The sequence below is a fragment of the Amblyomma americanum genome, chromosome 10 (assembly GCF_052857255.1).
Source record: "Amblyomma americanum isolate KBUSLIRL-KWMA chromosome 10, ASM5285725v1, whole genome shotgun sequence".
Taxonomy (NCBI): Eukaryota; Metazoa; Arthropoda; class Arachnida; order Ixodida; family Ixodidae; genus Amblyomma; species Amblyomma americanum.
In genome coordinates, this window is record NC_135506.1 from 94,715,746 (window position 1) to 94,728,751 (window position 13,006).

The following is a 13,006-nucleotide window of genomic DNA, read 5'->3' on the forward strand; positions in this document are numbered from 1 at the left end:
GTGAAAAGCATGGTTGTAGCCATGAAGATTTGCGAGAAGTAACTGCTTGAAAACGGCATCAGTGCAAGCATAGTTAATTTACGTGAATTCTATATTTTAGGCCACGCTCTCCAAAAAGCGGTGCAGAAGCGTGCGGTATTTTCCAGTAGCTGAGACCTTTAGCATGCCCGGTCCTGAAGTACCGGAGTTCCTACTGTGCATCCACAACTTTAACCGGAGGCGCCCATAATTCCGGGGTGCACTCCTTACCATAATACCATCACTTAAGTAACGACTAACGCCAAAAGCATTGGTTCGAGTAAGAAATTTGCAAATATTCGGTAACGCGCTTTAGTGGGCACGAATTCTAATCTTGAGAGTGAAGTGTACCGAGATTTCGGATCGAAGCAACTACCTGTGCAAGTAATGTGCCACACGCCATGCCGAGAGAGCCCCAAAACTGAGCACAGCCTGGCGGCATGCCATAGAAAGCTTGGCAGGGAAACGCGCAGGCCACATTTTGCAAAGCTCTTCGAAAGTACGGTTTACAAGTAAGGCTCGGTACGAGTTTTGTTTGAAATTGTTTTTACTGCACGTAATTCATCTAGCCCAGCCGTATTGCCTGACGAATTCAAAGTCCCTCTTCACAAAATCACTCAGATTACAAAGAAGGCTGCCTATCAGCATGTGCGGTCTGAGCTCGGACACCATGGTAGGCTGAGAGGTGCAGCGCCACTAGCTAAACACAATGGCGCAACAGCAGATTTCAGCAAACCAGAAGGTTGTGTTGCCTTCTTCCTTCTTTTGTGTTTCGTCCAGTTGTGTGCTGTTATGCACCATTATAAATTCTTTCTTGTCCTCTTCCGAACATTTTAAGGCAAGCAAATTTAGGCCATGTCAATGCCAATTGCACGCCTATTTTATTAGCAGTCTATTCGCGGCCGCCTTAATGGAGCAAAAGAAAGTCACCTTTACTCTGTTTTCAATGTATTCGCTAGGTCTTCAGCGCACACACTCAAGGAGCCAGCAGAAATGCGAGCACAGAACATTCCGGCGGCCACACATTTTGGCCACAACCACAATTTCGGGTCTTTCGAAAAAAGCACTGTCTGCCCCGAGTTTCCAGGAATAAGCGACTTCACGTCGGTGTTTAAAACGTTAATGGCCAAAATTGACGTCCTTTCTTTTTGCAGCATTGCTTTACACGCCGCCGCCTGCTAGTACTCTGTGCTAACAGTACGCGCACTGTTCGAAATCCATCCCCTACAAAATGTCCGGTCGTCGCAATCCACAACCTACAATACCTACGCTTTTGTTTCTCTTTCCATAAGTCTGGAGCACGCCTAAAATATTAAACAGTAAAAGCAACGGGTGTGAGTTGCCAAAACCTTGAAGCATTTTTCAGAAATCTAGGGGCGTACGAAGACCTCGGAACACTCACAAATAAAGAAACATCACGAACGGATTCTCGTCACTACAGCATAAAACACGTGAGAAAATAATGTCGTTAAACTTTCGAGCACGCAAAAGTCAAGGCGCGCTAAAGTAAGAGAAAAAACATGTCCCGTGGCTGAAGAAATATTCGCATTATTCCCCCCTATTTTTGTCACCGTTATCCGACATGATCGAAGAGCGACTAGGAATAGTCAGAAAGAAACAAAGAAGGTGCACTTTTCAGCCGCATTCATGGGCGACTCTGGTGGGCAGCTGAACGCCTCGGCGAAATGCAAGCTGTGTCTGAGAGGCACGTTGCACTGATGCACCGCCGAATCGGCGCCTTTCCTGGAACACAGCGTGTAGCAGTAGGTCATAAAGAAGATCTGCTCCTCCGTGTAGTGCTCGAGGCCCGCCAGCTTGAGCGACAAGGTGCGCCCTTCGAGCACCCCCAACTCGGTGACCGCTGTCGTGTACGCGGAGAAGGACGCCTCCAGCGCCGGTATGGTCGGGAACAGGTCCATGGGAGGATGGCCCGTCTCACCCAGGTCGCAGCTGATGCGGCGCCCGTACTCGGCCGAGTGCGATTTGCCCCACCAGATGACGTTCTCGCCGCTGTCGTCCACAAGCGCTCCTCGCGGGTCGATGCTCTTGGCCACCTCCTTGGCAAGCAGTGACCCGGCCGACGCGTAGTTGACGGCGAACGGCGCATCCGCGTACAAGAGCGGCGGTTCGAGCGCCGCTAAGGGCGCGTCCACCTCGTTGAGCAGGTACGTGTACGAATACGGCGCGTAGCGGAAGATCCTCCTTTTGCTGTAGACGCCTTTGAAGTTCTTATGACGTCGCAGATTTTGGTACTGTTCCGAAAGGTTGACCAGCCAGTGTTCGACGAAACCCAATCCCTCCACGCTGCTAAAACTAGCGTACAGAGAGGCACGCTGAAGAGGAGCGAAAAAGGGCTCCGCCGGCAAGACGCTGATTGCCAGGGCGTCTATCTTGCGCTCCGCCGTCTCCCGGCTTTGCCTGTCTACCCAGGACGCGCTTTTTAACAGCGACTTGAAGGCGTTTTTTATGCTTAGGAAGAAGCTGGCGAGTTGTTGGCGCGACTCCGGCGTCGGGAAGCGCGTCGTCGCGAACCGGACGGAGCTGAGCAGGCCGAATCGCGAGTTGACGTACTCGAGGCAGGCATGCTGCTTCTTCTCTTCGATGTTGTCGCGGAACATGAGCTCCGGTTTCCCCGTGATTGCCCACAGGTGAGATTGGACGAACATCCAGGCGATGCCAATTAAGAGGTCGAACTTGCCGTAGGCTTCGAACAGCCCGTCGATGCTCTCAAGAGTTTTGGAGTCCTCGAGGACAACCCAGCTTGTGGCCGAGATTGTGAACCCAAGACGAATGAAATGGGGGCGGAGGGCGTTGAGCCAGTATCCCTTTCCAATGGACGGTGTCTTGCTATCTAGCGTACCCATCGCGAACCACGACTGCTGGGTGTGCGCAGTCGGTTGGATGGCTACCAGGAATGCCCGTTCCAGCTCTTGGAGCTCCGTGGCGGTGCTCTCAACCGAGGTTACATCCAGTGCGGTCAGGTGCTCTCTAACGTTTCTCGCGTACTCGAGCTGGCTGAGGGGCCTCTCGATGCGATCCCTCCATACAACGCCTCTGTGACCCCTTCGAACGATAAGAACGTCGCCACTGACATTGCTGTAGCCGAAGCCCAAATTGAAGAGGAAGTTGATGTCATACAACATGGCCATATCGATCATCAAGAACAGTGGATGGTCATCGCGCGGGTCTGGCTCTTTTTCGGGCCAGTAAAGAGATATGATCTCTTTAAATTCCTTAAACAACTGTAGGTTTTCATCGACTTCGGCCGATTCTGGGGCGGCGCATTTATAGAACAACCGGCTCGGCCTGCCGACACGCCACAGATCGTCGGTGATCTCCTTGACGTTGCTACTGATCGCGTCTTCCTTGACTTTGTCCTGCACAGACAGGTGGGGAAAGGCGCTCTGCCAACCGCTGCACACGAACGCGTAGAAGTCGTGGCAGGGGTTCACACTGGTGTTAAGCGTCGCCTGCAGCCTCCTCGAGTGGGCCACGCAGCTCTCCGAGGTGCAGCGCACCAGCGGTCTGGAGGGAGTGGAGAAGAGCAGCAGGTAGACCAGGACGCAAGCGGCCAGCGTCCCCACGAGCACGATCGCTGCGCCCGAGAGAAGCAGGAAGCTGTCCTTGGCCGCCGCCTCCCGGCCCACATCGGTGGTCCTCGTCGGCAGTTCTCTGGTGGTCTCCTCCTGGGAATAAAACTGAAACAACGGATGCCGTCGCGTCATTGCAAACCACCTATAAAGTACAATGAGCGATCGCAACGCCTCCAGCAGCAGCTGTATAATGCACGTCCATGTTATGCTGGTCATGAAGAAAACTGGAGGGGATACTTAAGCTCCGCCTTAAGGGTGTGACGCAATAGCGTTAACGGGTTAATAGCCATTTAATCGGAATTATACCGAGTGTTTCACCTAAGATGTTATGCAATATTTAAAAATGCGCCTTCGATTTAAAAGAGCGCTTTTTTCGACAGAGAATCGTCAGCGGTGTAGCGCATCAGAATACACATAAAACATGATAACTAGTAGGCTGGTTAACCAATAAACTTTTTAATTATTACTTAGTCTAAGCATTTATTGACAGGCGCGTAGCAAATCGTAAGTAACCTCCACATCAGTCCTTGGAACTTCGAAAATGCAATTACCCTGGACGGTGTCGCACAACAAGTTTTGGCTATTTCGACAAGTTGCGCACTCGGGGGGGGGGGGGGGGGGGGGAGGGCTGGGGTCGCTTTGCCCGCAAGCTTTTTGAAAGCTCATATTTTGGCGCGACGTAGGCAAGATTTTTCAGGCCACTGCGCCGAGAGTAACTGGGTTTTGAAATTCTAGAAAATGATATGGATATTACTCACGGTGGGCTGCACGCCTCTCAGTAAATAAGGAGACTAATATTGTCACGGACTAGAAAACGACAAAGTGGGCAGTGGTGCGGCACGGAGCGCTCGCGCAAGGCCCACCGGCATTAAATCATTCCATCGCCATCTGTCATGTAGTCCTGCTTTCACCTGCTTGTCGTCACGTAACATTTGGTTTGAGGTGCGGAGCTCATACCCATCCTGGTCCTGGAGCTTCGGCGTCCTGCGTGTGCCGAGGTCATCGGTCCTGTGTTCCTGTGCGCACCGCCCGGCTGTGCCCCAGCCGCCAGAGCAGAACCGACCGCGCCGTTCACCCCAGCCCCGTCCTCTGCCCCGACCAGAAGACACGACGACATGACGTCGCCGCATGACCCCACATGACCCCACCGACCCTAGAAGCCACCAACATATTCGAATACAGGCCCTGCCCATGCCGTTCGGTGTGTTCATGGGCCTCGGCCGTCGGCTCAAGGTGACCTACGCACGGCCCTGCAGCTTCCAGGACCAGCGCTCATCTGAACATGATCTGCTCATCTCGTCCATCGTAACAGCAAGCGCTGCATCATTTTCTGTTCTGTGTTCATCCCTCCAGTCACGCACACCGTCACATCCTACGTTTCGTCTTCACGGCCGTTCTTCTATTGCGCGCGATCGGATCCAACTCAAAAAGCCTATTTTAAAAATTCATGAACATCATAGGTGAAGCACCGGTATACCTTGAGACTGCATTAACGGCGGTATTACTGTCCGGGCATAGTACAAAATACAGCATGACAAAGGCACACGGTAACTATGGGGTGAGAATTATAATCAGAACTGCGCCCCCATAGTTCTGATTAAAGTACTCTCCTGTATCCCTCCAAAAAACCCTCCCCTGTGGCACCTGCGGCCACGCTGACTTCTTTCCTCTCATCCGGCCCCCTGACTCTCTGCAGCCCCTGCTACGCTTCGCTTTTTTAAAATCCGCTCTGTAACCTTAAGGGACTGCTACATACGTCTGGTTCACTCGTTTATTGGCGACACACTGAGGATACATGGGTATGTTTCCAAGAGAGAGGACCGTGCTCTCGGCGTATGCGCGGCTGCTCGGATCTCTGGCGGTGGCTCTTGCATTGCAGAAACAGAAACTTGCTCACACCACATTTCCGAAACCGAAACTCCCGAACAACACACATCACTCCCCACTCAGAGTGAGTTACCACCGATGTTCACAACGGCCCGATTGACGGCGGCGTCTGTGCTGGCCCTTGTAGTGCATCATCGGATGGGTATGCCGCACCCCGTAGAAGCACTTGTAGTGAGTGCCTCTTGCTGATCGTCAGTCTGGCTGTCTGGGAGGAACAGCGGAAGGAGGGACGACTGGAGGCGATTGCTCGGTGACTCTGCTGCCGATGCGTTGGCGTGAGTTGCTTGCTGCCTCGTAGTATGAATGTGGTTTTTGTGTCGCCACACGACGCCTCTGTCCGTGCTGACCAACCAAGACCGGCGACCGACCTGTTTGATGATGCTGCCTTTCATTCACGCTGGGTCGCTTGCCAAGTTCTTTGCGCAAACGGTCTGGTTTTTACGAATGCGTCGTCCATCATCCTTTTCCTCATCCGTAAGGTGGAAGTCTGAAGGCTTCAGGTGCGTCAATGCTGTCACAAGTTCGCGACCACACATCATCATGGCAGGCGTTTTCTTTGTGCTGGCATGCATTGTTGTGTGCTGCTTTAGAATAAGTCGGGACAGTCGGGACAGTCGGTAGGCGACAGGGCTGTTTTTCTCTTTTATAAGCGCTTGCTTCAGTTCGAAGACCATGCGCTCCGCTTAATCGTTCGTGACAGAATGATACGGAGCGCTCGTGACATGTTTCACTCCATTTTTGTTCAATAAAGTCTTCTGTTTCTGCTTAGACGAAAGAAGGTCCGTTGTCGGTTGCTATTTTCCTTGGCACACCAAAGGTTGAAAAAAGGCTTCTGCACTCCCCAGTTAGGTGCTTCGACTGCATGCTCGCCATTTGTCGTACTTCAAGCCATTCGCTGAATGAGCCGACGCAAGCAAGAACATGCAGCCCTCGATGGGACCTGCGAAGTCCATGTGAATTGTCTCCCATGGCTGCGTTGTTCTTGGCCATTCTGGAACCAGTGCTTTCGCCGGTGTCCTGCGGTTTTCCTGGCACGGCGTGCATTCCCGAACGGCCTGTTCTGTCTTTGCTGAGACTAGGCCACCAAAGGTAAGCTCTTGCATAGGCCTTAATAGCGACGATGCCTGTGTGTCCTGGGTGAAAGATCTTTAGAGCCTCGGGGCGTGCTGCGAGCGGAATTATTACTCGGGAGCCCCTGAGTAAGCACCCTTGGAGCGTTGACAGCTCAGGCGCTAGCTTCACATAAGGCCGGAAGTCATCGGCTTTCAGCGCTTGAGAATTTCCATGCTGGGTTGCCTGAAAACCGCTGACGGAATATTGTCTTCGCATGTTAGCTCTGCGATGCGTTGGGACGAGAGTTGTGGATGAATCGCACATTCTAATATTATCACGACGCCAGGAGGGGATGGCTCGTTGTCATCTCCTTGTAGCGGAAGTCTGCTTAACGCATCTGCGTTCTTGTAACTACTGCCTTGTCCGTAAACAAGGTCGTAGCGGTAAGCGGACAGCGTAAGGCAGCATCTCGTCATGCGACGTGATAGCACCTGCGGAAGTGGCTTTTTCGGCCGCAGAATGGTCATTAATGGCTGGTGAAGAGTGAATATTGTCACGTTTCGTTCAGTTTATATTTCTCGAAGTTATCAACAGCAAATATTACTGCAAGTCCTTCTCGATCCAGTTGTGCATAATTCCGTTAAGCTTTGCCTAGCGTTCGTGACGCAAAACCAATGGGCGCTTCTCTTCTGTTCTCCTCAATCTGCGACAACCCAGCGTCAACGCCGCAAGACGAAGCGATAGCAGATGATAGCAGAAGAGGCTTGCGTTCGTCGTAGTGAGCAAGCACTGTGCAGTCACGAAATAGCTTTTTAGCTCTTATATTTCTTATTGTGTAAATACTTTGTGTATATCACCTCTCGCCCTATCCTCTCTTTCTGTCCCCTCACCTCTTTCATTTCATTTCTCTTTTCTGCCTGCCATCCTTTATTCCGCTGTCCCAGCTCAGGTGCTTCAGTACCGATGGCATATGCCGGGGCTAGCAAAAATATTTTCCTTTCTTTTTATTATTATTTAATAAAACCACTTACTACTTGCTCTTCGAATGCCCTTTGGTGCTCCTTTCTCCATATCCATTGCGTTTCCTTGTGCAAAAGCGTGTACAGTGGTGAGGCCACTGTCGCGCTGTCCTTAAGGAAGCGGTCATAAAAAGCAAGCAACCCCAAGAATGCTTGGAGCTCCATTTTGGTTTTCGGCGCTGCATGGTGCATCCATGATGGCCTTAACATTTGCTCCAGTTGTATGCGCACCTTTTTCTTCAATGCGGTGTCGTAGGAACTCCACACGGTTGACCCCAATTCGTCACTTGTCTTTCTGAAAGCGCAGACCTATATTATCTAATATTGACAGCACTTGGTCTAACGCTCATTGTGTTGCTGTGGCGTTTCTCTGCCGACTATTATCTCGTCCAGGTACACGCTGGTGCCAGAAATTCCGGCGATCGTTGTCTCCATGATCCGCTGGAATGTCGCCGGTGCTGCAGATATTCCGAATGGAAGTCTTTTCGACAGCGTACAGTCCATTCTTTGTGTTCACGGTCAATACCCTTGCTGTGGTTTCAGTGACCGGGAGTTGCTGATAAACTTGAAATTGATCACGCGTTGAGAACAATGTTCCACCTCTGAGAGTAGCTAGTACCACCTCAGTGGTTGGAAGCCGATAGGCTGCTTTCACGGTTGCGGCATTTACCGTGCTTCAGTATTCCACACGCAGCCTCAACAACCCTGACTTTTTCCGAACACCAAGGGTTTCGCCCAATCAGCATGTTGAACTTGCTGTAGAATGGTAAAATGTCCTGTTGCTCCAACTGGTGCAACTCTTCCTTAACCGCTGGTCTGAGCGCAAGGGGAACCGGTCGAGCCTTGCTATAGCGTGGTGGAACGCTTGAGTCTAGCTCAATGTGAACTGGTGGTCCCGCATAGTGTAAGACGTCTTCGCCAAAAAACGTGCATGTTTTTCTAGCAGGCACTGGAGCACAGCGTACTCGGTGTGCGTAGCAGCTTGCGTTTCATTTACGCATAGCAGACAGATGTTCAGTGCACTGAACCAGTTACGGCCCATAAGGTTGCACCCGTTGCCTTCCATGACATGCAGTGGAAGAACGAAATCTTTTGTCTTGTGGCGGACTTGTACTTTCGTAGTGCCAATGAGGCTCAAGTGCTCTCCTGACCACGTATGAAGGTTCAAGGCGGATTTAGCTCACGGTGGAGGTTTTGTAGGCCACGTCCGCTCGTAGGTCTCGTTACTGATCGGAGAATATGATGCACCAGAGTCAACCTCGAACTCCGGCACCTTGCCGTTGACGCGAAGCCGTACCATGAACTGTGGGTGCGACTGTGGGCTTTTTGCTGTGTTCAGGTCCTGTGCTGACCTTTGTAGTGGCTGTTGCATGTTTGTGTTGTGGCTTGCAGGCATATGCTCGATTTGTTGCGTAACAGTTTTGCGTTGATTTTTCTTTGAGAGGCAAGCCCTTTCGCTATGTTCGATTTTTTTTTGCGAAAGTTGCATGCAGCATTCCGAAACTTGCACTCACTGGGATCGTGCGTGCCGTCCCATCCGTAGCATCGCGCCTTGCGAGGTGTGCTGCTCTTCCTTTGCGCCTTCTTTCCTCTGGCCTGTCTTGTGCCCCTCTAGATTTTTTGTTTTCATCTTTATGCTCTGTAGCTGCAGGGCAGCGCTTTCCGCCCTCTCGGCGGGGTCGAAGGCCTTCTTGAATGTTAGCTCTCTTTCGGCAAACAAACGCTGTTGAACGAGCTCATTGCGGATGCCGCAGACGAAACTGTCGCGTAACATGATCTCCAGGGGGATCGAGCGCGCTGCTGACGACGGCAGCCGTCGCCTCCGCAGCCGCCGCCGCCGCCGCCGCGACGGGCGATGCCCCTACGCCGTATTTACTATCCGCGACGAGTTTTCGTAGAGCAGCTAGGTAAGAAATAATGTACTCGCCTGGTTGTTGGTCCCGTCTCTGGAATTTGCAGCAACAGTAGAACTCTGATGGGCGTGGGTCATAATGCGTAGGCAGGGTTTGCACGATCTCGTCGTATGGAACTTCTCCTGGGCTCTTTGGTGCGACCAGTGCGCGGATGCTTTCGAATGTCTCCGGCCCGCACAGAGTCAGGAGTAGGGCTCGCTTCTCCTCTTCCGTTGTTATGGAGTTTGCGATGAAGTAAAATCCCAGGCGTTGAATCCAAGATGTCCAGGACTTTCCCGAGAAAGACTCGATGGAGGCTTGAAAGGACGCCATTGCAAGTTGACCACACCTGTTTCTTCAGTGAGTCTGTTTCCCTCGTGGCCAGTGCTACATACGTATGGTTCGCTCGTTTATTGGAAACGCACTGAAGATACATGAGTATGTTCACAAGAGAGGGCCCTGCTCTCGGCGCATGCATGGCTGCTCAGAGCTGTGGCGGTAGGTCTTGCATTTCCGAAACCGAAACTCGCGCACACCACACTGGAAATCGATACTCACGAACATCACCGGCACCACCTGTTATCTTGTCTTCGCCTTACTTGCCCTGTCCAAGCCCATTTCTTCCTCTTGATTTCGACTAGGATGTCATTAATCCGCGTTTGTTTTCTCACCCACTCTGCCTGCTTCCGGTCTTCTAATGCTACTCCTATCATTTTTTTTCTTTCCATAGCACGATGCGAAATCAAGAGGAAGAAATGGGCTTGAACAGGGCATGCAATAAGAAGGCAAAGACAACCAACGGTCCTTAAGGTTAACAGAGTGGATTCCAACAGAAGGCAAGCGCAGCAGGGGCGGCCGAAATTTAGGCGGGCGGATGAGATTCAATAGTTTGCTGGGATACTGTGGCCTCAGCTGGCAAAAGAGAGGGTTAATTGGTGAGACATGGGAGAGGCCTTTCCCCTGCAGTGGGCATAGTAAGGCCGATGATGGCCATGATGATGAGCTCGATGCGTTGCCCTCAAGTTAACTTAAAAGCTTTCCATCATCCTCGAATTTTTTTCCCATAGGTGAGCGCTGGCAAGATAGAGCTATTATATACTTTTCTCTTGTGATTCGGATCTGAGGCCACTACCTGCCTTAAGTATACGTATTCCCTTACCACTTACAGCACCACGTTACCAATTGTGAACTGTTGTTTCCTTGCTAGACTGTTGAACATTAACTTGCTTTTCTGCATGTTAATGTTTAGACCCACCGTTCTGCTCTGCCTGCCTAACTCATTGACCATTGTTTTGCAGTTCATCTCCCGAATGACGCAGAGAGACAATGTCGTCAGCGAATCGGAGATTACTAAGGTATCCTCCATTAACCCTTATCCCCAGCTCCTCTCAATCCAATTCTGCCAATACCTCCTGTGAACATGCGATGAATAGCAGTGCAGTGTTAGGATATACGTGCACGTATTTATGGCTCTCGTGTTATCTAGAGGTGGCTCTTATGTTTCTGCAACGTGGCTAGATATGAGCCTGTTGCAAGGCGCAGACATAGGTTATGCACCGGTTCTAACAAATTTAGTTATGGCTGACAACAGAATTCCAAGCTAATAGTTGCAGTAGATGAGTTTGATATAATACGACATCTTCTAAGGTCTTAAAACCTGTCTACACTCCAAAAACGTGGCACTTAGCTCTCTCTGAACTTTGTGCCCTCGGGTTAACACAGTGCGCCTCGATTATCAGTTCTATGCATAACATGAAAACCGCAGAAGCAGAAGTGGCGACGCAAAATCTATCATGTACCCAAAAGTAACAAATTCATATCGGTGCTCAGAGCATCCCTCTTTAGACCACGCGTAAGTCAAAAAGCCGGCAGCCAAGCGGCGTTAGTTCACCCCACAGATCATCATCTTCTTCTTCTTCACCCCAGGTATATGGCACATACCCACGCGGGGGGATTGGCCAAGGTGTAGTTGAATAAACAAAGAAGTTTCCATGGAAGATGATGACGAAATTGTAGCACCAATCGTGAATTTTGAAAAATCAAAGAATAAAAACAAGAGAACAATATTGACAGTTAAATAACAGGCAGCATTTTGGTGAGAAAAGAAAAGCTCGTAGAACTTTAAAAGAATTAGCACATCAACATAAAAGTTGCAATTATGTAATCGTGGAGAAACCCACAAACAGAACCCAATGCAAATCCCTTGGCGTTCGCACCAAACGATAATAATACTGGCAAAGATAAAGGGAGCCCTAACCTGGAGAGAGGGACCTCCCGGTAAATCTTTTTCTGAAGTGCGAAATTTGGGCAGTAGAGGAGAATGTGGTCTAAAGATTCAACTTTCCCACATGCGTCACATAGGTTCGTCGGTGTCAACCCGCACCTGCATAGATATAAGTTCGAACTTGGAATCCAGCCCCGCAACCACGTCATTGTTACCCCACACAGCCTGGATTTACACGAACGGACGTTCCAATTATATGCTAAGTGCTGATAGTCAGTGGTATTTAGTAAGGGATCTCGTAACCTGGCTGATATATGTAGGAACCGCTGAAACCTGGAAATCGCCAGCAGGCTGAAATTCGGGACGGGATGTGTCACTGACCCGTCAAGAGCCGACCTTGCTAAGTAATCAGCCACCTCATTTGAATGAATACCTGCATGGCCAGGGACCCAGACAAAACGGACCACCTTCAAAGTGCATGGGACAAAAAATCGCAGGATACGGTTCAAAAAATCTTCTTGTGAAGTGTCAAGGGAGACTAACACTGACAAACAATCAGCGAGAATAATAACATGACACACATGGCATGGAATTTTGTGAAGGGCCATTCCAAGAGCTAAAAATTCTGCAAAGAATATAGAAATATAATCTGGTATGCGGACAGAATAGCTCCATGCCAAATCCTGCGAAAAGATGCCAACTGCAGCTTTTTGGCAGTTGACGGAGGCATCGGTAGCAAGCACCGTATGATGGGGGTATTTCTCTATGTGATGCGAGAGAATACCGTTTAAAATGTTTGCTGACATGTGTTTCGCATGAGATGGGAAGATGTGGTCGAAATGGAATTCCACTGCTGCCGGCGTGTCATCAACCCACTGCAAAGAACTGAGATCAACACCAATCGGTGTTAAATGGTTCTGCGTTAACATAAATTGTGGCATTTGATACCGTGGCCAATGATGAGAAAATAATAACGCTGGCTGAGACACAAAAATAGGAGTACTGACATCCGTCACTGGGTCCATCGAGCTGAGGAAAGTTCGCACCGTGATTATTTGAAAACGGGAAGTTAGATCAGGGATACGGGCTTCCAGATAAAGCAGGGCGTTTGAAACTGATTTTGGGAGACCAGGGCAGAGGCGGAGAGCGCGCCTTTCCAGTAAGATTAAGGGTTGAATCTTGTAGCTTGCGCTACCAGAGAACAGAATGCAACCGAACTCAAGTATAGGTCTTACGTAGGCTTTGTATAGTAACAATAACGTGTCGCGGCGCATCTCAAGCTTTTTATTGGCGATTCTTGTCAGCCGGCCTAGAGCGCGT

At 50.3% G+C, this 13,006-nt stretch overlaps 1 protein-coding gene across 1 annotated transcript in view; it reads right to left on the reverse strand.

The window, feature by feature from the left end:
* Positions 1–246: 246 nt before the first annotated feature.
* The window catches only part of LOC144106200 (neprilysin-2-like), a 43,896-nt gene continuing 31,136 nt past the window's right edge, over positions 247–13,006 (reverse strand). Inside the window, exon 3 of the mRNA XM_077638936.1 lies at positions 247–3,716. Coding sequence (XP_077495062.1) covers positions 1,626–3,716 — 2,091 coding nt within the window. The 3' untranslated portion in view covers positions 247–1,625. The remainder of the gene's footprint in view (positions 3,717–13,006) is intronic.